The 25301-nt window shown below is 37.8% G+C and overlaps 1 protein-coding gene across 1 annotated transcript in view; it reads left to right on the top strand.

Annotated features, from left to right (window-relative positions):
- Positions 1-25301, top strand: part of SHANK2 (SH3 and multiple ankyrin repeat domains 2) — a gene marked incomplete at both ends in the record, with an annotated part of 314082 nt that overhangs the window by 17728 nt on the left and 271053 nt on the right. Inside the window, one exon of the mRNA XM_082317243.1 lies at positions 4432-4509. Coding sequence (XP_082173369.1) covers positions 4432-4509 — 78 coding nt within the window. The remainder of the gene's footprint in view (positions 1-4431; positions 4510-25301) is intronic.

Here is a 25301-nt window from a genome sequence, read left to right as displayed (position 1 = left end):
AAACAGTAGTCTTAGAAACTAGAAGGAACATAATTAAAAACTATAGTATTAGTATTTTATTCACTGATTACAAATAGGGCTGCTCATTGTAGGTAGCAAGAGTACACATATTAATTAGGAAATAAACCAACACCGTGTTCTACCAGCTTTTTTTTTTTTTTTTATATCATATCTAAATATTTGTTTCCTATTCAGAATTTATTGCTGTTTTGCTAGGATTTTAAATTAGAATTAAATAAGAAATACTTGGAAAATACTGTGGAAATGTATCTGTAAATTATACAGAAGATATGGGATACTCAGCTGTTTACAACTTGTGTAGTCATTTACAAATTATAGAACCATTTGATTTGATAGCATTTTATACTCTCTTTGCATGGATGGGATGGGGAGGGAATGAGTTTTACAACTATGTTAAAACACAACACGTATGATGTTACATTAAATTAGGGAAACACAAGTCATGAGATGTGACGGTAACTAGCGAAACATCTGTTAAAGCATCTGCTTCTTAATTAATTACCATCTCAGTTTTTTCCAAAAGTCTTGTAAAGACAGATTCCTCAATTTGGTCTAAAGTACCCTCAACTTTTTAAAAAATAGAATTTTGGGAATAATTTGACATTTTTCAAGACTGTTGACTTCATGTGCATGCCGTAATTGATATCAATTCATAAAGAGTCTAGCCGTACAAATTTTCCCCGTTAATGCTGATTATTTGAAGTGCGCAGCGTATCAGCGGGAGCAGTACCCCTATGGACTGCGTCTTACTCACTGTCTACCAAGTGTCTTCAACAGGCTGTCAAGTACCTACATCAACTAGTTTAAGGTTAGCAATAGTTTTGTTGCTCAGCTTGGATGGCTTCTGTGACTGTCATCACACAAAGCTTTTCCCAGTTGTCACTTGTTAAAATTCCTAGAAAATTTTGCAGAGAAATGAAATTTACCTTCATCTCAACAAAAATTTTGCATTTAGGCTTCACATCAAGAGCTTAACACGTGTAACTATAAGCACTTCTGTTGAAAAAAATACTTTAAAATATTCACTTTAACCTCATTTACTTTTCCTAAGAATTTTGAAGCCCGGACCGTAATGCACATAGAAACTTAAAAACATGAACTCAGCTCTGTTTTTTTGTACTCATTTTATTGCAGTGTTTTCATGGCTATAGTTGTTTACAAGATCATGCACTTTCAGTAAAGGTTATGCAGTATGACGCTGAAATTAGAATAATCCTGTAGAATGACAGTATTTTTCATGTAGAGATGTGTTTTTCTCTTGACCTCAGAGGAAAAAATTATTCTGTAGAAGACTTAGAGACTGTAATTGAAATTGCATCTACAAATTTGCAAATGTTTTCATAGTCATTAAGCTTGGCTTTGTGAATAGAGGTTTACCATCTTGTGACTATACTGTCATGCTTCTGTTTTCCTTAATCAGGTATATGTGAATATAAAATGTTTTTCTCAGGGTGCTGTGAACAGTAACCTATGCTGATTTTTTTCAGTGTCCCTTTTATTGAAAGTTGTTATTAGCTAATGTGGAAAGAACGGTGTTGGCCTTTTCTGGATGGAGAGGATGGGAAGGACAGCAGTATCCTTTTTACCTCTTGATTCCTGTAGATGGAGTCATTACCCATTTGATTTTTCCCTTCCAGTCTCCCCTGGGGAATTTTCTTGGGATACTTTCTGAAGTTGGTAATTCTGTTTTCCTGAGTGTCAGCTAAGTGCTGATCTGAATAAATTCTTGTTTTTTAAAGTTATTTCATGGCCATCCAATAACTGAATAAAATCTAGACCGATCTTATGCCTCTGTATTTTGCAAATAAGAACACTGGGATGAAGTGTGCCTTCTTTCAGTCAGTGGATTGGATTCTATATGAAAACAGTTTAGTATTAAATCAGGTAATTAGCTCTCAGACAACAAATTGAATCTAATCTGTTGACAAGCCCACACTTCTCTGTGAAATTCTTTTTAATCTTATGAAGTCTAAAAAGCTACTGCATATTCAGTTTATGTATGATATAATGAATGAACATTATTAAGCTCTCAATATCAGAAGTTCCTAGGTTGTCAGAGCTAAAATATTTGCAATCAGGAGTTATGGCATTCGTAGGCAGCACCTTAACAATGGAGAGCTCTAAAATGTGGAATTTCCATGGAATTAACAAAGGAAAAGTAATCAAAATAATTCCTGATGGTGACTTTTTTGCTTATTCTCCGTAGTTTGTTCCCCTTAATACTGGAAAGATGGGGAAGAGACAAAAGGGAGAGAAGACGAAGCTAAGAATGCTTCTGATTTAAAAGAATAAATAAAACAAATGCAGTACTTCATCCAAAACAAGTTTTCTTGAAAATTCTTATGTTGAACAACTCTGACACTTTTGTCAAAACTTTTCTTATCAAAACCATTTAATAAATAAATCACTTTGCATGTTTTTTGTTACACTGCAGACAGCTTAAATTTGTAAATCATGCAGAGTTTTTAAATGTCTAATTCTTTTGCTTTTGTAGTGTTGAATTATTTATTCTGATAACCAAATGAATAATGACCCAATAAATACAGTATGTTTCTTAATATCATTATTTATATCCTCAAGTTCACGATCAATATTGGGCATTTTAATGCTAAATGGTTCTACTAGCATTTTCAGTCTGATTACTGAGCAGTACCTGGTGGAATAGTGGAATGGTTGTATTATGGGAATATAATGTAGTATGCAAACCTAGAATCATTTAGGAGTCGGTCAAAGAGGAATTATTGGAAAAGTAACCCTGAAAAGAACTTTTTTTGTTTGTTTTTTTTTTTTTTTTAAACCTGGAGGTCTTCATCTAGATTGCAGCACATTTGCTTCTTTTGGATGATTGCTAATACAGAAAGCAGAAAAATGAGAAAAACATTTTGACATTTTACACATTGCTCTCGGTCTTCCTATGTTTAGAGATAGAGAGAACACATCTAATGTGCAGATTTCAGTGCAAGCAAATGAGACTATCTCAAGTAATTATATATCATTAAAAAATTACCATCTCTGAGATGATTATTAATATACCACCTTGAGGTATGATCCAGTCTGTTGTTTCAGTCTGTTTTACAAAATAGAAAGTGTGGGAACAAAAGGATATATTTTTGGAGTACTGAATCTTGGTGAAAGGGTAGGACAGCCTCCTCCCCAGATCTATTTAGGACAACCCTGTGTTGCAGGAGACTTAATGGGATCAAGAATCTGGTGTGATAAATTAGAAACCACAATGACAAAAATTATTTTCAGTCATAATTTCTGTGCATTCACTTATGGCTCAGAATCTAGTAAATAAGCTTCATTTCTGTCACTGAAATAGCTAAATTATTTTCTCTGGCTGCAAATTTACTGTTAAAACTGAAAGGTAGCACACTGAAATACCTCATTAGGTAGAACTCCATAACACAACATGACAAGAAATCTGGAAAGCACAACAAAATTAGTAGAAATATTTATGATGAGGGAACATAAAAACATTTTGAAATATGAACTGGTTTGCATAAGGTCCTAAGATGAATATTAAAGATGACAGATAGGAAACATAGCCTATATATGAATCATCAAAAAGTCTAGTGTTCCGAGAACCGTGCCAGAACCACGGAGGATTTCTATCAGGTCATGGTCAGTCATATTTTACAGCAGCACAGAGTCGTGACTTGAGCGATACACTATATCAGTGCAAAAAGATTGTTTTTAGCGGATTTCTTTTGCAGATTTCCTCAGTTCAGAGGGCCTGAAGCTGTACTTTCCTCTTGTTAGGGGGGCTCTATTGGGTTTGTGCCATAACTGTTAGTATTTTAGGGGGAAAAAAGAGAAGGTAAGACTGGTCAGTGCAGTGTGTATAGCCAGAACAAATAATTTCAGGTACATTAAAAAAATAATCATACATTAAACATTTAAAATTGAAGATAGGTTGAAAAAAACCAAAATAAGTGCATGCAAGTGGTAAAACTGCTTTGTTTAATTTTTAGCAGTAGGGGAGGATATAATTCATCTCAGGTACTGTTTACTGTACTGTGAACAGTACTATTTTCCCTACAAGATAGGCAGAAGCCATATGAGAGTCAAATTTCATTTTGAACTAACACATTTTCTGCAAAATCTGATTTGTCAAGTATGGAATTTCCACAGTACAGTTTCTTTGAAATTTAATAAGATGTTCACCTCTTGCATTCCTCTGTTTTTTTTACGCTTGCTTATGGTTTCTACTCTAACACACTGCAAAAGCACCTAAAGCCTTCTCATATGTAAAGTACTATTTTAATAACTTAATTTCTCAGATTATTTATTTATTTTGTTTATTTATCTAAGGAAATATATACCAAACAGCAACACAACTCATAGCCACAGTGTCTCTTTAGTAACTAAAGATCCTTATTAACAAGTTTACTCTTCTACTGTTTTCAGGAGAGCTGTGCAAGAGTGCTGCTGTTCCGGGGAGCCAACAAGGAGATTAAGAATTACAACAGCCAGTCTCCATTTCAGGTAAAAAAAAAAAAAAAAAATATCCCTTCCCCCTGCCCCCTCGAAATATTTGCAAGAAAATCTCACGTGAACTTGGTTTTGTGGAGAAGTTACACTGCACAAGGCTGAAAACATCAATAGAGTAAGATAACTATCATTTTGGAAACTGTGGCTTTTTTGTAATGCAGTAAATGAATGTCCTGGAATAATCAGGAATGAGAGAAAAACACACTTGGTCTTAGCTGTGCCAGTGACACTGCCAATGAATTTGAGAATTATATGAGCTGTTGATGACAAAACACGAAATCATTCATGTCCTGTGGTCGGATGTGCCTTGCTTTGTGATTTTCTCCAGTCCCATGTACGAGAGTGCCAAGGAGTGACTGGGCAGCTAAGCTCTGCGTGGCCCCTATTGACTTAGCCAGAAAGAAGCTCTTCCTTCCTCGGATGTGAGGCCAAAGAGCTGGGCTAAGTTTCAGGGATGGGGTTGATTTAATGCACTGTCAGTGGTAAAAGTTGAAGCTGTCATCCATGTCTCCAAAAGAAAACGAAGCCTTTGGATTAGTCAAAATTGACTAGATGTTTTTTCACCATTTTCTTATATTAAAGTACTTTCAGAAAGCTTAATTAAAAATCCAAATGGCAGGAAATTGTTTGTCCAAAGGGTTGACAACCTTAAGCCCTTATTTCTGAAGCAGTCTTAATTAGCCTGGATTTCAGAGAAACATTCATAATGCAAACTGACATGTGAGAAATAGGGATGAAAGCTGTAATGTTTTAAGAAAAAGGATCGGAAAGAGTTTTTTTTCAAGTTACGTAAAATAATGCTTCTGGAAGAATGATGGCACAGTACCACTAAAAGGAACTGTTCTGCTGTGAAACGTGACGGGGCTGTTTCCCAAAACCAAGTAGTCTTTCAACCAAAAGAAAGGCTGTTTTACCTTTGCTTGTTGTATCTTTCCCATTACATCCTCAACCCACTTTGGATAATGCTGGCACAGAATTCAAGGAAGACTGCCTTTTCTCTCATGCTTTGAAATAGCTGGGTTATTAACTATGTCCATGTGGGTCTCTGCGTTGGCTCCTCAAAGTTTATGTGTAGATAACGCCTCTGAGTTTCAGGCTTTTAAAAAAACCTCAGCCAAATATTTCTATATCAGTTTAATTATCTCCATATTTTGAAGGTTTTCTGGACCTAAGTTGTGTATCTCAAGAGCTTAAGAGTTCTGCCTGCAAATCCCAGCCAGGTCATTGTTTACTTTTGGGACCATTTTCCCAAAATTGGGGAAACAGTGCATTAATAATTTAATTTTAGGCACCATTTTTGGACTGCTCATAGTTTGCCATCTGAATATATGCTAAGCACAAATTCACAAAGTACTAGATAATACTTATCACCGCACCTTAGAATTCTGGAGTGAGTAAAAACTGGAATGAGAGAAAACCCTAATTATTGGAGGGATGGGTTCCAGTGTCATCTTTTTACTTTGAGAGATTAGATTATTTTGTTACTTTATGTCTTTGAGATTAACTTTTCCTTTTGTTTTAGGATTTTATGTGGGGAGGGTAAATGGCAAGTAGAATGGTTTCCATTTGTCTTCCGCTTTGTTCTGACTGCTGCAACGTTCTTGTTTCTCCTCTTAGAACAGAAAAATACAGGGGAAAAAGGCAAAAAGAAAATATTTGTAAAAGCTAGTGCTGATAGTTGTAGGGCTTCAAGAAGTGAATGATGACTAGCCAAAACGAAATAAAATCAAGTGAGCACAGGAGACAGAAGAAATAATTTCAAGAGAAGGGTGTAGCTGTGGAAGTGCAGTTACTGACCAGTGAACTATCTCCTGTCCCTAGGGAATAAAATCCGATTTCTAATTATTTAATATATGTTAACGCTTCTGATGCTTGGGCTTTTGACTGGTCACTCCTAGTATGGACAGAAGGACTGACAGTTAGGTTGGCTTTGTTTTCTCCTTTCTAGATCCAAAAAGGAAATTACTTTCCATCTTTTTACTCTATGGTGTGTTACTTTTAGGTGTAGGGAATGTAGGAAAAGTTCTAGTTTTTGTGAATGCAGTGAGCAGAGGAAACCCTGATGCCAGCACTGCAATAAAGCAGCATTAGAATTAATTCTTTGCCATCTGTCTGTTGCTGACCCAGTCGTTCAGACACCACAAGTGGAGCTGTTATAAAATTATGCTGAATCCCCTTGAGTTAATAGGATTTTGCATACTAAAAATGTTTACTCATGTAATCAGTAGCAAGGAACATTGAAGCATCTCATATGTACATAATGAGAACGGTTGTAGCTGCAGCATCTATTCCTTTGAGTAACCTCCATTATGTTCTTTTCTCAGAAATCTAAAAGGATGATTCTTTTGAATTGCTGCTTAGAAAATTGATGATATGAAAACTGTGCCATTCTGTAAAACAGAAGTATCCAGACATGGAGAAATTTGTGTGTTGCTTTCAAGGCCTGCCAAAGCTTTATTTATTTTGATGAAAATGAGCAGCAGAGTTTGTATCTAGCATTAGTGTCCAATGAATGTAGTGTAATTTTACCACAAAAAAAAAAAAAACACCCAACAAAAAACCAAAACAAAAACCAAGATGTGCATGCGTTCCCTTTTTACCAAATCTCAGTGCTTATTAAAACAAGCATGGGTTTACTGGATCATATGGAAGGAAAGCTAGTCTGGGCTGAACTCTGTGCCACTTATTTCAGGTATCCCACACTGTGTACACATCTCTGCCTGGGATCTGGCTGTCCTTTTTGCCTTTTCAGTGTGCAGCAGAGTTGATGCTGGAATGGCATTGCCAGGTGTTGAGGCCATGAAAAAGCTTGCCTCTGTTTCCCAATTCAACACCTAAGCTTTTATTAACTGCCTTTGAAGGAACGTGTTTCATCCTCGCTGATGACTGGGGTCCGTTAAGTTAGTGATCAGTGTTCAGTACAGCTGATGTCACCCATAGCCAAAAGTCCGTCTGTGCCTGCCAACCTTAACAGATTGTGCTGCTGATGGGATGTACTCTGCAATAACAGAATATGGGTCAGCAGAAATGTCTCTATATGGTTTTTGTGGGGTTGCCCCGCTAATAAATATTAACACTTGTATGGATGTGGGGTGAATCTTCTCCCTCTGTCTTCCCCGTGTATGTTCCAAGTAGATTATGGCAATTCCTGCATCGCCGTCCTGGGCCTAAGTGTGAGAATTTTTTGTGTACTGTGCATTTCAGTTAAAGGCTGACTAGCAATTAGAGTTAAGGTGAAACCTGTGCCTCGTCATTATACTATATTGCCAGTTCTGTTTATTAATCACTCACTTATCCGTCCCGTCTTGGCTGGGTAATCTAAGTACCTTATACACTAATTATTCTGTGCTAACAGATGGAAAAAAACCATCGGCATTACAGAGCTGGAAGTGCTAGCTAATAACACACTGTTATATACGTTATATTTGGCCATTTTTCTTTTGAAGCAACTAAAATCGGAACAGGTCTGTGCTTTCATTCGTAGCACTGAACTTGGATGTGCCCTCAACCATGCCTGCTGTAAGTACTGCTGATGCCTCCATACCATTCATACCTTATGATAGAGCTTGCTGAAACATGATGTTTGCCACCAACATACAGTACATTGATTTACAGCTGTCATATACTGGCTTATGAAACGCTGAATGGTAACTTCTGTTCCAGCTATAGGTTAGCTTTAAAGTTTCCAGTGGTTTTAGGGTTTTTTTTTGACATTACAGTTTCTATTTTATTAGTAAAACCTCCCAAAATATCCTTTCAGAAGAGCCATGATATCCTATCAACATCCGTAGCTACTTAGTTTTCCACACATTTTGTGTGCTTCTAGATTAATGTAAAATAATTTCTTACCTGTCTGGCAAATACTAATCCAGTAACTCAGAAATATCAGAGTTTTGCACTGTTTACAAGCTGTTGAAATTCTGTTGTGTAAGTTAAAATGAACATATACCTTGTTTATCATGTTCTTCCTTTTTCTTTTAGTGAGCAGAAGCTCTATATGAATAATTCATATGTTTTCATATGGGCTATAAAGCACTTTCAAGCTTAGAGCTAATAGAGCTAATAATTAGTCAGTGTTTTTGAAGCATACGTGTTCAAATATACAGAAGAACCGTTTAGTGACACCTTTTAATGGCAGAGTTGTACCTGAGAATGATTTCTCTCTCCGATGTACCTTATTATCGACCATTGCTATCCCAGATCAGCAAGGGTTATTAATGCACTTTTGTTACATAGATGGCAGGAGGAGCAGCAATCTTCCAGGTCCACTGCAGGTAGAACTGTTCCTTTCAGCGTGTTGGCTGTACATCTGTTTTCAATTGCTCATGTTTTTGCCAGATTTGAATCGTTTGAAATGAAATTTTCCATGCCTGGTATCTCAGGCGGCATTGTTTGGAAAAACAAAATGATTCAGCTATTTCGGAGTATGGGTGAGGGAAAACATGTGTTGTTTTGCTCATAGCGAAAAACTCTGTTGACCCACCTCTCCTTGTCCCATCTCCCCTGTTGTGTTATGCTGCTTTGTTTTGCTTTGTTTTCTTTAATTGCCCTGCATGCTGTCAGTGATCTCCACGTTAATAGCGTGGCAGCGTAAACCAGTTTGCAGTCTGACTCAAATACAGGGGCTCCGAAACCAGACGGCTTATTTGAAAGCTGAGCTGGCTGGGGGGAATATAGACAGGCGCAATTGGGGTAAGTAAACATTGAGCTTGGAGATGGGTGAGAAAGTACAAGACCAGCTGAGACTCGGGCTGGGAGCCTGAGCCTGAAAGAGTAGAGTGAATGGAGCAAGACCAAGATTGATGAGGGTCTTGGGGAGATTTTTAATCATCAAGGGCAGAAGAGAAAGAAAGTCAGATTAGAGGGAAATTGGGACTGACTGTATAAAAAGGGAGTCTTGCTTGGGTGGTGGTGCTGGGGAGGAAGCCTCGGATTGGAACGACTGAGCTGGGAGGCCGGGGAGGATGGGGCTGTTGCAAGGTGGAAGTGCATGCAATGCTCCCAGCCCTGCTAGTGCTCTGGGAAAAATTAATCTTGTTTATTATCTGGCATATTGCTATAATGGCCTCCCAAACCCCAGTTTTGATTTAGTTTATTATAATTTTGAATTTCATCTGTTTGATGAAATTTACAGGCAAAGGTCAAGAAGTTTTTCTCAGGTATTTTTTGTCTCTGACTTATTTTTGAAAGGGTGAAACTCTGAGAAAGCTAATTTTAAAACTGAAAATCTCTGTCCAGTGCCTCCAAAAGGCATCTTTACAAATATAAAGTAATGTTTTCTCTCTTGATGTTAAAATATGTAACTGCCGTGTTAATGGAGCATATGAATTACACAAGGACTTTGTTTTTGCCAAGTATTTATTTTCATCCTAATTCCTTTCCTGAAGCACCTGTGTGAAGAACGCATCATTGAATATTGTGTATTACTGGCAAAAAACATAGCTCTTTTCTCATGATGCATTCTGCCTTTAGTCAGACTTACAGCTTTTTCCAGGTTTTGTCCTGATTTGAGTCAAATGGAATTTATTCATATTTGCTTTGGTTGTTTTATTTTTTTTTATGTTAGGTCCCTGCTTGTGTTGATCAGTTACGTTGTGTTTTGCAGTACAGAAATAATAGTAAAGGACAATCTGTCATGGAAGAGTGTACAGTCTAATTTACACTTACTCATTACTTGTGATATTTAGATATTGATAGGAAAAGATTTAAGGTTTTAATCATGTAAAAACCCCCAAAAGTACTGGAATAAGTATAATAAAAAATTCTACAGAATGGCTTTTTAAGACTGAGACATAGAGGTATTAGTAAGAATTGCATTTATGATTTTTAAATCTACACAAGTGACCATGCCAACACAAACTATGGATTTTTCCTTTAAAGATAAAGATAAAGAAGTGTGTTAGTATGTGTATATATATATAGGCATACTCAATGTAATTTCTTAAAAAGACATAATTAAAATAAGAAAAAAAAAGATAGGTCTCATGGTGATATATCCAGATGCAAACAATGATTAGTTATGATATGTTTTCTCATCACTTACCTTGAAGTGCTTATTTGTACAGAGGAACACACGTTCTCCTTTGAGAAAAAGGCTTTGTGGGAATTTTACACATCGCCTTGGGCATGTTTATGCCTTTGTGGTGCTGATATGTTATCTGTTAGGGTATTAGGGGAAATGCTGCCAAATGAAAATATTCCTGAGAATAGTTGAGATATAGGATATTGTTCCAAGTAGGGCTTCCAACAGGAGAGTGCTTGATGGCAAGTTAGAGGTGACCTCGAGTGTCAGCAGAGTTCCTGCTATTGTCAGTTTTGAAGTATTGACAAACCGTTAGGCAGATGCTTCTCCTCACTGGCACATGAAGTACAATTACCAAAGGTCAATATTTGGTTCGTTATACACCCGGTGACAAGAAGATAACAAAGCAGAATGTAATACTCTTGCTGAAAACACAAGACAGCAAAGATGCCTCTGCCTCAACTACTTCTGAAGATATTGCAGCTACTTTTGAAAATTCAGACCTCAGCCTAAGGGGCTTTCACTAATAGTGTCACTTGGCTTGATGAGGGCTCGATATAGTAAGAGATACAGGAGCAGAAAAATACATATGGATACGGAATGGGGTTAAAATTCATTTACCTTGACCCAGGGGTGGTTTGCGTAGTGTGGCTGAGCACTCCTAACCTTTGTCTTGACCCCTGTCATTTTTCAGAAAAGCAGACAAATGGAAGTAATACAGGCAAACATAAAGAAATTAAATGATATGATTATCTCTTATTGAGAAGGGCAAAATATTGCCACACTTGGAGAAGCTAAAAATTCTTACTGCAGAGTGTGTCTTTTTTTAAAAAAAGCTGCTGTTGCTGCACAGTTGTTATGTGACTGTGAACTTCTGGAGGAGGGTCCGTGTAACCATCTCTTGTCTTGTGCTCCATGCAAATGATCGGAGACCCTTCTTTTTTTTCCTTCCCCTTTGCGCTTTCTCTCCCCGCTCAGACAGGGGTGTCCAGCTGAAATGCCTCAGATGTTCTCCCGTGCAGCAGGATTTCCCTGGGAAAAACAGAGTGTCTCTGAGGTAGCTAGGAGCCAATCTGTTTGTTTTTCCACCAAATGGGTAAACTTCCAAAAGCTCAGACGCAACTGAAATGAGGTTATAAAAGGGAACAAATTAAGCAAACTAAATTGTAAAGGTCACTACCAGTTCTTGCCTCAACGTAAGAAAAGCTCGTGTGCGAATCAGATGGGATTAATTGTCATGGGTGAAGTTGCAAGAGGCAATGGAGATTTGTATAATCTTAATTTAATTATAGGATTTTGATAGCAAGATTAAATATTGCTCCTGCAATTTTATTTATACTGTATCCTAGAAGAGAAGGCAGCAAGGGTAAGTTCTTAAATAGCTTGATCATAGCTGAGCAGTCACACGCAGCATGTCTTATCCTTGTAAAAAGGTCAGCAGTGACAACTGTGCGTATTTTTCTCTGTAGCTCTAAAGAGCACTGGAAATCGTGTCATTGGAAACACTTTATTTCATTGTTGTGTCCATCAGAAGACGTTTTTGTATTTTTATTGGTTTAGAGCAAATTTGGGGTGAATAAATGTTGTGTCTCTAAGACATAAAAAACCCCCGTTAGTCCTAAGATGGGAGCTATATGAACAAGATTAATATAAAATGTCCATTTATTTGTATTGCATTGTTGCCAGGGTTTTCCTTGTATTGAAATGGAAATGATAGGCACTATATAAACATCTAGAGAGTGACAGATATCCAGTATTTTTTTTCTCAGTGTTCTTGCAGAAAAGTATATTATATCAGACTCTGCTCCAGATTTAACAGCGGGAGAGATGAGAGATGATGTTCTTTTGTGAATTCTTGATTCCTGTACCTGTATGTGTGGTATAAGACGGTTAAACCTTATGGGAAATTTGTTTCACAAACCATAGATAAGCATGCTTGTGGTAATCTGCTACATTTAATTTTTTCTTATTGTTAAACCATGTTATTTTGAGATATTAATACCATTTGGTTTCTCTATAAACATAATACCTTATTACATTTTGTATGCTGCTATTATGTGTGTGTAATAGCTTTAGTGACACTGAGTGAATTAGTCAATACTAATGAACCAGGAATATCAGAGAACCTGAAATCCACCTTTTGTGCTGAGGGTGCTTCTGCCATGATGACCAGGATGCCCAACTGTGCCCTGCTGTTCTCCTGTGTTCCTCTGTCTGCTTGTATCCGAAAGGATTGTCACACCTTCAGACTAGATATAAGGAAGACATTTTTTACGATGAGGGTGGTGAAACGCTGGCACAGGTTGCCCAGAGAGGTGGTAGATGCCCCATCCCTGGAAGCATTCAAGGTCAGGTTGTACGGGGCTCTGAGCAACCTGATCTGGTTGAAGATGTCCCTGCCCATTGCGGGGGGGTTGGACTAGATGACCTCTAAAGGTCACTTCCAACCCAAACCATTCTATAATTCTATGAACTTACTTACACTTGCATTTCTGGGCAACGGTGATATTTTTATTTTGTGTCCATGCAGTGCTGAGCACAAGCTGTGAGTGGGACTCGTGGGCACTTCAGGCCTGCGAGTACGGGTTAATGATCCCAGTTACGATGGACGGGGGATGTGGTTGCATGATCTCTTGCTTTTGTATGGCTATACAGGCTATTCAGTGTTCATTTCTGGCAATATCCGAGTGAGTTCTTGTTGCTTATAAAAATGGAGGATCTATGCCTCTAGGATAGACTTAGCATCTTCTTGCATTGCCATTTGGAGAGAACATTCGTGACAAGCAGTTGGCATACACTGCCGTCCCATGTCCGTCTTCGTCAGAGTATGTTATTTCATTGACTTTTATGAGGCCGCTGTTTCCAAAGGTTTTATTATAGTTAACCCACAGAGTTTGGAACAAATCCACCAAATGTATTAGGTAAAATAATTATAGTATTTTGTTAACCCAATGCATTTTATCCTAAGGGCTTTCAAAAAGCATTTCCAGCCATTTGGGTTAGCAGTTTAAGCAACACTGTATTATTAAGTGTTTGCAGAATTGAATCCCATGAACAGTTTTTACTGTGAGATGGTGGGCAGTATCTACTGTCTGCTGTGAGTAGGAAGACATTTTTCTGAAAGTGTTTGGGGAAGAAGCTGCTAATATAGCACATTTTGGCTTTTCTATGAGGTAGGACTGCCTTCAGAGGGGCAAGTTTTTACCCCGCAGCAGCACAGACCTATACCCACTTGAGCTGAATTTTCTGTATAACCTGACGTTTACTGTAATTTCAAGGAAAGCAAAATCTAGCAAATAGCACACTTGCTCAATCTTTTTCTAAAAGAGTTCTGCTGAAGAAGATTGCATTTCATGGCTTTTTGACTTAGCATATTATTGGGGGGCGGGGGGGAAGAAAATTAAGTCAATTTTATTACTGGCTGTGTCTTACCTCATTCATCTGATGCTGCAACCTGGCTTCATCTGCTTTTAGTAAATACTCCTTTGAAATTGCTCCTCGACCATGTAGCAGGAACAAGGATTATGTAAGAACTGGCTTTTGATGGCTCTTTCCAGCTGGAGCTAGATTTTCCCGTGGAATGAGTCTGTAATTGTAAATGTGTGTGTATCACACTGTTTGCTTTTTCTTTTCCATATTAATTATTAAAACACAAGCGTAGAAAAATGCATCTTACTTGAGAATGACTTGCTAGGTGGCATTTCAGCAGAGAAGCAGAAAGAAGGTGTAATTTTTTTTTCTCTACTTTTAAAATAGATATAAACATTAAATTTCCCAATACATGCAGTAACCGTGGAGGAGGCTTAATACAATCTGTACAAAGTAGGGTAACATAAAAATCTTAGTTATTTCTCATCTAAAGAAACAGGAGGAAACAAAGGAATGCCACGAAGCAGCAAAGTTGTGCCTGGGATGAATTTGCCTGCATGTTCCTTTTTTGCTTCCCGACATCTTTCATGGTAACTTTAATCGCCTTGCGGTGTATTCAGTTCAGGCTTTCTGGCAAGCTGGTTTTTGCATAACAACGGATCCTTTTGTCACAGGAGTTAAGTTTGCATTTCAAAGCCAAGCAAGTGAGATGATTTAGAAGTGATTTGCTTGCATGTTGCGAGGAAAGGACTTACATTTTTTATCTTGGTGTCCACGCAGGCTTAGTTTAATCTGAAGGTATTCGGTCATGGCTTATTCATGAATAAGAGTAGTTAAGTTTTAAGAATGCAGTTGTGTACGTTTATGAAAGGACAGTGTAAAATAAAATACAGGTTCTACTTTTTAAATCATAGTAGCATTACTGGAAAATGAATGAGGCTGCCTATAGGCATTTGAGGTGTCGTTCCAGTATAGAGTCCTGCTAAGACAGCACTGCAGGACGTAAAGAGGTCATTCAGTGGGATAGCCTTCTCTTAATTTTGACTTGAATTCACTAGGCTAGTCCGCTTTGGCACTGTTTCATGGCTGCTGAGTGTATTTCAGAAGACCCATAGGGACTGTAAAATCTCTTGCAAGCAAAACCAGCATTTTAGGAATGAAAATGTGCCAGGACTGTTATGCTTGCAGCATACTTTTTTGATAATACTCAGCTAAATACATATCGTGTATTTGGATGCACATTGTTGTATGTTTGTTTATTTTTAAAATATTAATTACTCAAAAATATTTAGGGTAAAATGCTAGTTCCTTTCAAGTGGATAAAAATCCGTTTGATTTCACTGGGGAAGTGTGTTCCTCACACTTCAGCTTGTTTCAAAGCCATGTCACCGAATCTTTCTATATAATCTATTCTACTGAATATGATTATTTTTAATTAACATTTCCTGATTTTAGTACCGTGCTATTCTTTTAAGTTACCCAAAAATTGCGCACTGCATTGCAACAAATAACTTGTGTTACGCAAAGTCTTTCGCTACTAATAGATAATTTGCTGTAGCTGAAAACAAGATGCTTTCTCTTCCGATTGAAAACTTCTTAAAGAGTTTTCGGAGGCAAGAACAGTGCTTGGGTGGCTACGGTTGTAATTTGTTTTCCATTCCCTGAACAGTGTGGGACGTTGCTGCATTCCCTACAGTAGCCGCTGCTGCACAAGTCTCTTTGTCATTGCCCAGCTGCGACATTGACCTTGTCCTCCCCGTTGTGGGGCACCTTCCATGAGGCTTACGCTCCAAGGGTGTGCAAAATGCTTAGATCTTGGTGCTGAATGTAGCAATACCTGAAGTTTAAAAACCTGGTCTTTGGTTACTATTAAAAAATAGGCAGGGTAGCAGCGTGAGGTGGTCCTCACCTGGGAAGCCGTTGAGATTGCTTGGAGGGCTTACGTAAGGGACGGCACCCAGCACAGCCGAGCTGCCTGCTGCTGCGCTCGGGAAGGCACGGATACTTTGACCTTAATACTAAGGCGAAGTGATCGTGGCAAGCCTTTGTTTAAACAGTGCTAAAATGATCAAGGGAATGATGAAGAGCCTCAAAGAAATATTGGCCCTTTCCCATAATTTATATTTTCAGATGCTAAAACTAGTTGTTGAGCAAATGTAAGGTATCTATTTTAAGATACTGCATGTCAATATCTGACTACAGATGGCTCCATGAATCATAGTTGGAAGAAGGAAAATGTTAGACACTAAGATATTGTTGCTAAGAGATTTTTGTACACAGTATGCTAACATGTGCTGGCAAATTTGGGAACAGTAGCAGCAGCATGCTTTTGGAGAAAAAAATTTCAGTGGTGAAGAAACTGTCTTTAAAGGACTATTTAAAGGATAGTAACATTATTGTGCTTTGTTGTATCAAGAACTGATGAAGATGAAATTGTCTTTCAAGCAGATAACATACAGAAAACATCCAAAAGGTAAAGCTAATCCTACTATCTGATGAAATAGGAAGTGGAGACTAGAAAGAAAAAGAAAAAAATATATACTTTGGGGTTTAAATTAAGCAAGTTTCAAGAAGATTAAAGGTGATGGTTGCTGATATTTTGCCATCTACTGGACATCAGATATATTAATATACAAAGTTAGTTCCTTTCAAAATGCATAATATTAAGCTTGTATTATAATTGAAATTGTTAAGAATTATTTTCTGTCCAGGAAAGAAGCATATATGAAAATGCTGAGTATGATTTTTTACTTATAGTCTTTCATAACATTACAATAGAGTAATTTAGGAAAATTGCCAGCATTTTATTGTCCTGGGTTATTTCTGTGTTTAATATAAATCTTTACTGACTATTATTTAAGGAAAAAAAATACTAAATTTTACTGCTTTTCTTTATTCTATGGATATCTTATTCATCTTATTTCAGTGAGTTTTACTGAAACTTGAAAATGTTATACCTGAAATAAAGCTTTGAATTGATAAAATTAATTTTATAAATTAATTTTCTTTAATCAAATAAAACCTTTCAGTTCTGATATATTTTCAACAAATCCATTATTATTATATGTACAAAATATTACACAACTATAAACTTCTCAAAATAGTAATTTGCTTCTGACATATTTCTAATTGGACATATTACATTTCAACTTCAAAACTGATTACTTTTTAATAAAGTTTTGGAGTGTAAATGTAAATGTGTGTCTCCATAATGTAAATATATGTATCTTCTTGAGGTCGTGTTTCATGTCATCCATATTATATGTATTCAGGAGCGCTGTTAGAAAGCGAGAATTACTGATATTAATAGTATATTAAGCAAGCATTTGGTTTTATTCTATAATGAGGTGAACTAAGAAGCTTCTGCTAGTTTTATTTTACAATGTTGTAGCCTTAAAGTCAACACTCAACTGTAATCAATACAACTACAAAATGTAGGATGATACTTTGCCCTTTGATTTTGGAAAGTAAAATACAGAATTCATGATTATTCAGCATTTCTATTTTAGATTATATAGTTATTGTAACTGTATAGGATTTTCCAACTGGTTCAGAAAAACACCCATTTTGTGGTATTTATTGAAATCTTAATGTCTTCTCTAATTGAAAATACCTAAAGTCTATGTTGTGATTTGAGCTCAGAACAATACTTTTCAAATTGTCACATTTTCCTAAGGTATCACAAAAGAATGTATTTCCAAAGGAAACTGAGTTCTAGATATGTTCTTGTATTTATTGAATAAACACACCTTCATGTACGAGCTCTCTGAAATTGTGTAAGAAACCAATAGTGTTTGCTAAGTACATTTTTCTCCCACACCTATGGAAAAGAAATTTGGAACACAGATTGCTTCTTGCTTTTCCAAACCGAACTCCATCTGTACCACTGAAGAGAGTTTTAAAATCTACATGCTGCTCATATACGAGAACCACGAAGGCATATCGATTTAAGATTTTTTTTTTGTTGTTGTTGTTTTTTTTGGAGTCTGCCGAGCATGCTGCATGATTTTGTGTCACTGTTTATCAGGGATGGGACCTCATCGTGCTGTGTGCTGCACAGGCACGCACAGACATGAGAGCAGGGTCTTCACACTTAACAACCTAAATTTAGCTTTCTAATGTCCTGGTGGGTGACTACTGCATACTTGATGGTATACAGTGACAAACTTCCAAGTGGCTTTAGACTCCAAAAAGCCTTTACCTCTTCGTTTTATTAGGGAGAGCCTTTCTTTCGACAGGACGTGACAGAAAGGCGTTGAAGTTGAACTACGTTGCCTTTTCATTGCCCCACAGTAAGCACCATTAGATTTTCATATCAAATTAAAAAGGTTTCTGTCTCCAAAGGTGATGATTATAATGGAATGGTTTAGGGGTTGCCTTGCTGTTGGATTATCACCTCTTTCTTGATATTGCAGCTATTGGGTGAATTGTTGATACGATTTTTGCCTGGAAACATGCTTAGTAAAAATGATAACATTTCTTCTATTTCTAATATTAAGAAAACACATCCTAATTATGACACATGGAAGAGCTTTTCAGGTGGTCTTTTCATTAAGGAATTGATCCCAACCTTTCCTCCTAAACCACTTGTGTTCATTTCTCACGAGCCTCTGCTGATTGTGACTCCTATTGCTTAACGGCTGTGACTGCTCGAATGGTGTTTCTTCGTTGTTAAAATAATATAGTCCTTAGTGGTACAATACATAATTTATGATTTTCTAAGTCTGTGATTTAAGTGGAAGGCAATTTCTGGAGAGTCTTACAGTTACAGTCTCATTCGCAGGGTTGTATCACCTCTTCCTTTCAGTTCCACCTGCAATGGGAACACGTAGGGTAGGTGTACCTCAGAGGATCCTGAATGTTCATCTGCATTTCTGCCGCTTGGCTGAGACTGAGCAAAGCCAAGACTGAAGTCACATTTTGTTCTGGGATAGAGCTATCTCCTGTAATGTATAGTGCCATACCTGAACTCATTGCTCTTTCAAGCTTCCTTGAAAGACCATCATTTAGGGATCACTGCTGGGTAGCAGAGACAATGAAAGGGTGAAACATCAGCCCTGAAGGGAAGAATAATGAAATGTACTTCCATCAGGAAAGTGAAATTGTCTGGAAGAGAAGAGGGAGAAGGAGGCGGGGGGGGAGTGCTGACTGTTTTATCATGAACTGCTTATTGTGAATTGCAGCTACAACTGGGCAGCCCAAGCAGCTTCCTCCGCTCTCCGCTTAGGCAGAGCATTTTAAAGCTTTACGTCTCGCCTGGTCTCAAACTGAAGCGTGTGCAGAAGGAAGTGCAGCAGCCTTGATTGAGAGTGAAACAGAAATGAGCTGAGAGATGCTCTCCTCACTCCCGTGTGGAAAGTTTGGCAAAGTTCATTGGCTGGGTTTAAGAGGGGATGATTTCAATTTCTGTCTTTTTTTGTATTGTTTCTTATTGCGTGGAGCAGTTTGTTCCAAAGAGCGATAATGTAGTGTTAGTTTTGGTGCTTGCCTTTCAGGGACTAACCTATAAAGCTCTAAAATTGTATTTGCTAACAGGCTACAAAGATCTTGCTCTAATTTAATATAAACTCTACCTGTGATACATTTCAAGAGCGGAAAAAATCAATTGTGAAAGGTTAGTGACAGGTAAAGTGTATATATAATTTCCAATTTCCCGAAAGGAACAAAACACTGCATTAATCACAATCAAAAAAATCTAAATGTTTGAATGTAAGTAATTGATATATTGACAACTGCATTTGTGAGGCTGAGAAGAGAGACGTTGGTGAGTCAGTGCTGCTACTTATATCTGGTCCAGAGTCTGAAAACATTATGAAACTGTTGCAGTGAAACCTGTAACTGGACATCTGTCAGGTTTCACTGTTTACACAAAGTAGTCTTATTTGCCATCATTTAAACTAAGTATCTTTGGGGAACAAGATTCAGGAAAGCAGAACTAACCAGATGCGTCAAATGTTTAATTTCTGAATTGACTTCTGAAAGCCAACTTAAAAACTGCCTGTATCCAGAGGGAACATTTCTGACTGTAAATATCGGAGAACGAGAGGACAGGAATAATGCCATGCCAGGAGAAAGAAATACCCTCCTAAAGGTGCCGCACCAGTTTCATTCCTCGCCCAGTGCCCTGTGCTGGACTGGCAACCATGTGGTGCCCCCATCTCCTGCCTGCTCCCCCCAGTCTCTGCGTCACAGCTACTTCATTCATTCAAGTTTCTACTTCACTGAGCTGTCACTTAGTTACCATCCATAGCAACTAGTCAAGTGTCAATTAAACTCCTTCCCTTCTTCGCTAAATTGGTGGCAGAGCATCTGGCGTTGCCTGGCATGGCAAATAGTGAGCCACTGTAACCAGTTGCATCGTTTGAAAGGAACATCTGTCTGTGAGACAGTAAGTGAGACGATGGGGTGACGGTAACAAGCTTTGCTTCTACCCAGGCAGAGCAAATATCCGTATAAACAGACAGCTTCTGGTCACGCTCTGCATTACGGACCCTGGCAGTGCCAACCAGCTCTTGTCTCCGCTCGGCTGCCTTGCCCCGAGAGTCGTTAACCCCGTGGCTGAGTGTTCACAGCCCTCGCAGGGTGTCTCAGCTGTGACCCGTTTCAGTGACTCCATTAACTTTTTGTTACGATGACATTATGAAGACAGAGTGTTGTGGAAATAAGCGGTGATACCGCCAGTCTAGCTGCATGGGTTTGCCTTCCTTTCTCTTGATTTTGTATGAGTTACCTCCTACTAAGATATGTCTTCCTGCTGAGCCTTACTTTCTTCTCACTTCCCTGTTGTAACTGTATGTACTTATTCAGGTCGGTCATGTATGTTATCAAATGTAATTTAAATATAATTAGGTGGCCGTGCTAACACCCTTAGTGGGGTCAGTTAAACTTGGAGGGGAGGGAGCTGATAAATGGTTCGCTTTGGTTACCATCATTCATATAAAATTGCCTCTCATGATGATTAAAAAACCCAAGAGAGTTTCTGATCTCTGTATTGTACAGTCGAATATATGGCAGAGATCCTGACCACACGTCAGTGCGGCAGATAAAGATCCTGGTTTGGGTCTGAAAGAACTGCACTTGAACTACTTAGCCGTGCTTTGCAGCTGGACTTGGATTGACGCCGTGCTGTGATGCCGCAGGTGCAGCCTTTCTGATGCTGGAGCTGGTGCAAAGTAAATACGCCCTTTAAAAATAGGGCAAAAAAGTGCAGGTTTTAGCGGAAATCGTAGATGAGTGATTTTTTTTTTTTTTTTTTAGATGATGCATAAACAGGTTTTATCAGGTTTGCAGAATAATGTGACTAAGGACGTGCAGATTTTTGATGTAAGATAAGGGTCTTGTGTGTGGCAAAAGGATGAAATGAAAGGACTTTTGCTGCAGGAATGAAAGAACCTGAATTACAGTAAGACTGCTGTATATGCAGTTTTCAAAAAGCTGCAAATTTTGAAGCTTCAGCATAACAGGGTCTGTAGATAGCCTCTAGTTGTAAAGTGCTACCTCCAGCCTTTCATGGCAATATTTCATGTCTGTAAACATGCATGTGATGCATTTTGATGACTGGAATCCAGTTCCTGCTGGAATTGGAAAAAAACTTTCGCTGTAGTTTTGCTGGCTGGGCTACTTTTTCGCTGTCAAGAAGAGATGTCTTGTGATCCAAAAAAAACCCCAAACAAAACCTTCTTTCCTGCCATAACCTCTCAATTAGAAATCTAGCACTTGACTACAGAACGTCCTGAAATGCAAAATATGGCTATTTAAAAACATGTAAATTATGAAGCGTATTTTCTGTGAAGATACTATATTAGTATTTTTTTTTCTAAAGTACAAAGAAATTTAGTACAATTATAGAACTTCAGTAAGGTTCTGATTTAGTTTTCATCTTAATTGAGGGGAGACTTTACGCCACCTTAATTTGGTTCAAGCCCTGGATCTTGTGAAGACCATGCACTTGCCCTAATGCATTCATGCTCACAGTTTTATTTGAACACCCTGTAACTTTGGTTCGGGATAAATTTTGATGGAAACAGAGGCCGTGGTTGCTGTGCTTTGTAGTTTGGAGCTGTAAATTTGAATGAGAATAATTTTGTATCTCTCAGATTTTTCTCTGGCTTCACTTTCTCCCACACTCTTTACCCATCAAATTCAAGTGAAGTACATTGATGTTATGCCAAGAAATATTTGTACTTTTTTACTTTTTCTTGCTTTCTTTAGATCTTAACATATTTTTCCTTCATTTTTGCTGTTAGAATTTTACATACTGTTTTTAGCAAATTGAAGTAAATTAAATTGAGAGAAATGATACCTTGAGCTTGCTGAATCTAGTGCTTGATTCAGAAGCAAGTACAAGAACAATTCTCTGTCAAGCTGTCTCTTAGATATCTGGCAATATCTTTTTTCAAGTAATAAAATGTGTTTATCACTTGAACAGCATGTTTATACTTGAGTTTTAAAATCGACTCTGTATCAAAGGTTCTTTCATTTGAGTAACATGGCTGCTGTCTAGCAAGCTGCCTGTCACTGGTGAATTCCCTCTTTGAATTTTACATGCTAATTAGGGGGAATGTTGAAGAGAGGTATTATTGCTTGCTTATAATGTAGAGAAACCCCCTGATCTACACACAAATGTTGCTTTTATGAACCTGAACCAAGCCAGGCTGCAGAATGTGAAGTTAAAGAGAGAGTATTTGTACAGCTCTGCTGTTGCTTTCATAGTGCTGTTTGCCAGGGCGAATCAGGAGTTGCACTTTAGAACCTGTACAGAGGAGGCTGGGGGCCAGATTCTGATACATTATCCATGCTGAGAAGCAGTTTATTTCAGGAGTAGTTCCTGGAGTAAAGGTTTTCTTACTAATGGTTAAAATAGCAATGTTCAGGTGGTTAATTGCATCTGTCGGCGATGAGGTGGCAGCGCACCAACCTACCTCCGTCTCTGACCTCCCTGATCTTTGCAGATACTATGGCATGCAGAAGCCTTATTACATATCTGAGAAGAAACACTTTATTTTTTCAATTGCGGTCTACAAGCAGAAGCGGGATTGAGTTGAACCAGTATTATTGATTCATAGTAATGCATTTTGCTCCCAAGAATCCATCAACGTTTGACGTAACACAGCTGAGAAGTGCCCAAAGCAAAGCGTTACTTACTGTTAATGTTGTAATGAGAAAATAATTACATGATTATCACTAGTAAGTACGGTGATATTATATGAGGGTTAATTATTTAAAGAACAAAAATGATTATACTGCACATGCCATGCTCATGGCTGTCTACTGAGGATTATTTTAAAACACAAGTATATATGTATTGAGTATAACTGCTAGGTGCTATACAAATGTGGAATAGGATTTCTGCCATGAAGTAGATACAGTCGAAATAAAAAGAAAATGTAATTAGTGTATTTAGTCTTTATGTTGGATAGAAATTTTTAATGAAACAAGAAACCATTAGCCAAGAAAAAAAGACAGAACCTGAAAAGCATTAAAAAAAAAAAATGGGGGGAAAACCTGGATTCAGGGCATAAACATGATTAATGCTACGTTCAGTTGTTTGTTTTAAACTTTGGTAATCTAAAAAAATTATTCTGCTACTGTATTACACTTGAAATATAGTAAATTCTTTAAAATCCTTCTTGTGCTTTACTAGCCAGCCAACTTTACAACCTAAACTAAATCAGTCTGTCTCTCTATAGACCAACTATTGCTTGCTTAGGACCAAGAGATAAACCGGAGATTACTTTGCTGTGTTTGAAACCATTTCTTTAAATCTGGGTCCTTCCTCAAGGATTTCCAGGACTGTGTACAGAAAGGGATTCATGAGTAATGGCTTGAAGCATAAGGAGTAATACAAGTGGAGTCTCAGGTCTAAAGAAAGGCCTTAAAATGAAGTCACCAGGAGGACTGTAGAGGGGAGAAAAGAGTGGGATAATCTGGCTTTCAACAATCCCATCTAGTTTTATTTGGGAGTGTTGCAGGGAGTTCTTTTTTCTAAGGCATTGCACCCAAGCCTGTAGCAAATAGTCTTCCTAGTACTGCTTTTCAATGGACTTCTTCAAGTGTTGCGGTAGGGTATATGGTAAGTCTACCCCGAGCCCTCCATGAGATGCACTAATGGCAGAAGGAGGCATTGTGTAAATAATTGATGCTGAATGAAAAGTGCGGAAAATATGTGCAATTATTTTATTTTTAGGTGAAATGGATGTAATGGCCATGACTTGTGATTTAAACCTGCTCTGAGTCTACCATTTAAAGAAGATTTGGAAACTCTTAAATACATAATAGTCAAGATTTTCTGTCTGTAGTTTGTTGCTTGTGTGTAAAGTCTTCATTTTTGAGGATTTCCATCTTAGTTTGTTTTGGTTGCTAGTAAATAAAATTGTCCATTCAATTTCCTGTGGTGAGTGCAGAAATAAGGTGTTATGCTTGTTACCTGAAGAGATATGACTCACATTAACCGTGCTTCATACACCTCTCCGAGACCATTTCAGCACTTTAGTCTTCCTTTGCATTATTCTTCATCCCTGAGGTTTGTGGAGTGGTGCAAACCAGAGGATAATCTTTCTTGGTCATCAGCTCAGAAATTTCCCTGAGTTTTCAATCATTTCTGGTGACTGACAGTAGCCCTATAGCCAGGGGAGTCCTTAAATAAGATTTTTTAAATGTTTTTTTTTTTTTTGGCCTGCACCCTGTATATGCAGAAGCTTCAATGAGAAGGGTGAGCCCAGCTTCTCCTTTTTACCTACATCAGGAAAGCCACAGTGCCATTAGGGGGACAGTATCTGTCATACCATAAAGCTGCGAAGTGGAGCCAGAAAAGGCAATTGCTGAATATTCAGGGCAAAAATAGAAGAAGGAGGAGAAGAAAGAGGAGACAGCAATGGCATAACGAAATCACCTTCCTCATATCCAGTGGAGATGCTTCTCTTTTTAAGTGCCTTTAGATGAGAATTTGGAAGAGATCGTTACACATCTGTGTTCGACGATCAGGAAATAAATGAAAAAGAAAATTATTATTTTAGCACTATATTTATTAAAACACTTTAAATTCTACACATATGCATAAGCTTTTCCAGTTCCTCTTTTTTTCGTCTTTTTTTGGTGTCTTCGTGGTACCTGAATACTTGTAGTTGTTACTTCTTCCCCGCTTACCCCACGTACATTGCACTGTAGCCCCTGGTTTCGTTGTTCAGGTAAGTAGCGAGGCAGGAGCAATTAAAGGGAAATAATATCTTAAATGTGTCTCTCCGAGCCTGCTCCTGTAGCATTCTCCGCACACCAGTATAGCTCCCAGAGCTTCGGGGATGTTGTGTTTAATGTTCACTGCCGGTTTTGACTGCCACAACATGAAAAGCCACAGCTCTTTTAGCAGTCTCCTGAGACATCCACGATCACAGCACTC

Source organism: Platalea leucorodia, assembly GCF_965183815.1.
Source record: "Platalea leucorodia genome assembly, chromosome: 7".
Lineage (NCBI taxonomy): Eukaryota > Metazoa > Chordata > Aves > Pelecaniformes > Threskiornithidae > Platalea > Platalea leucorodia.
This window is presented reverse-complemented; position numbering and strand designations above follow the sequence as displayed.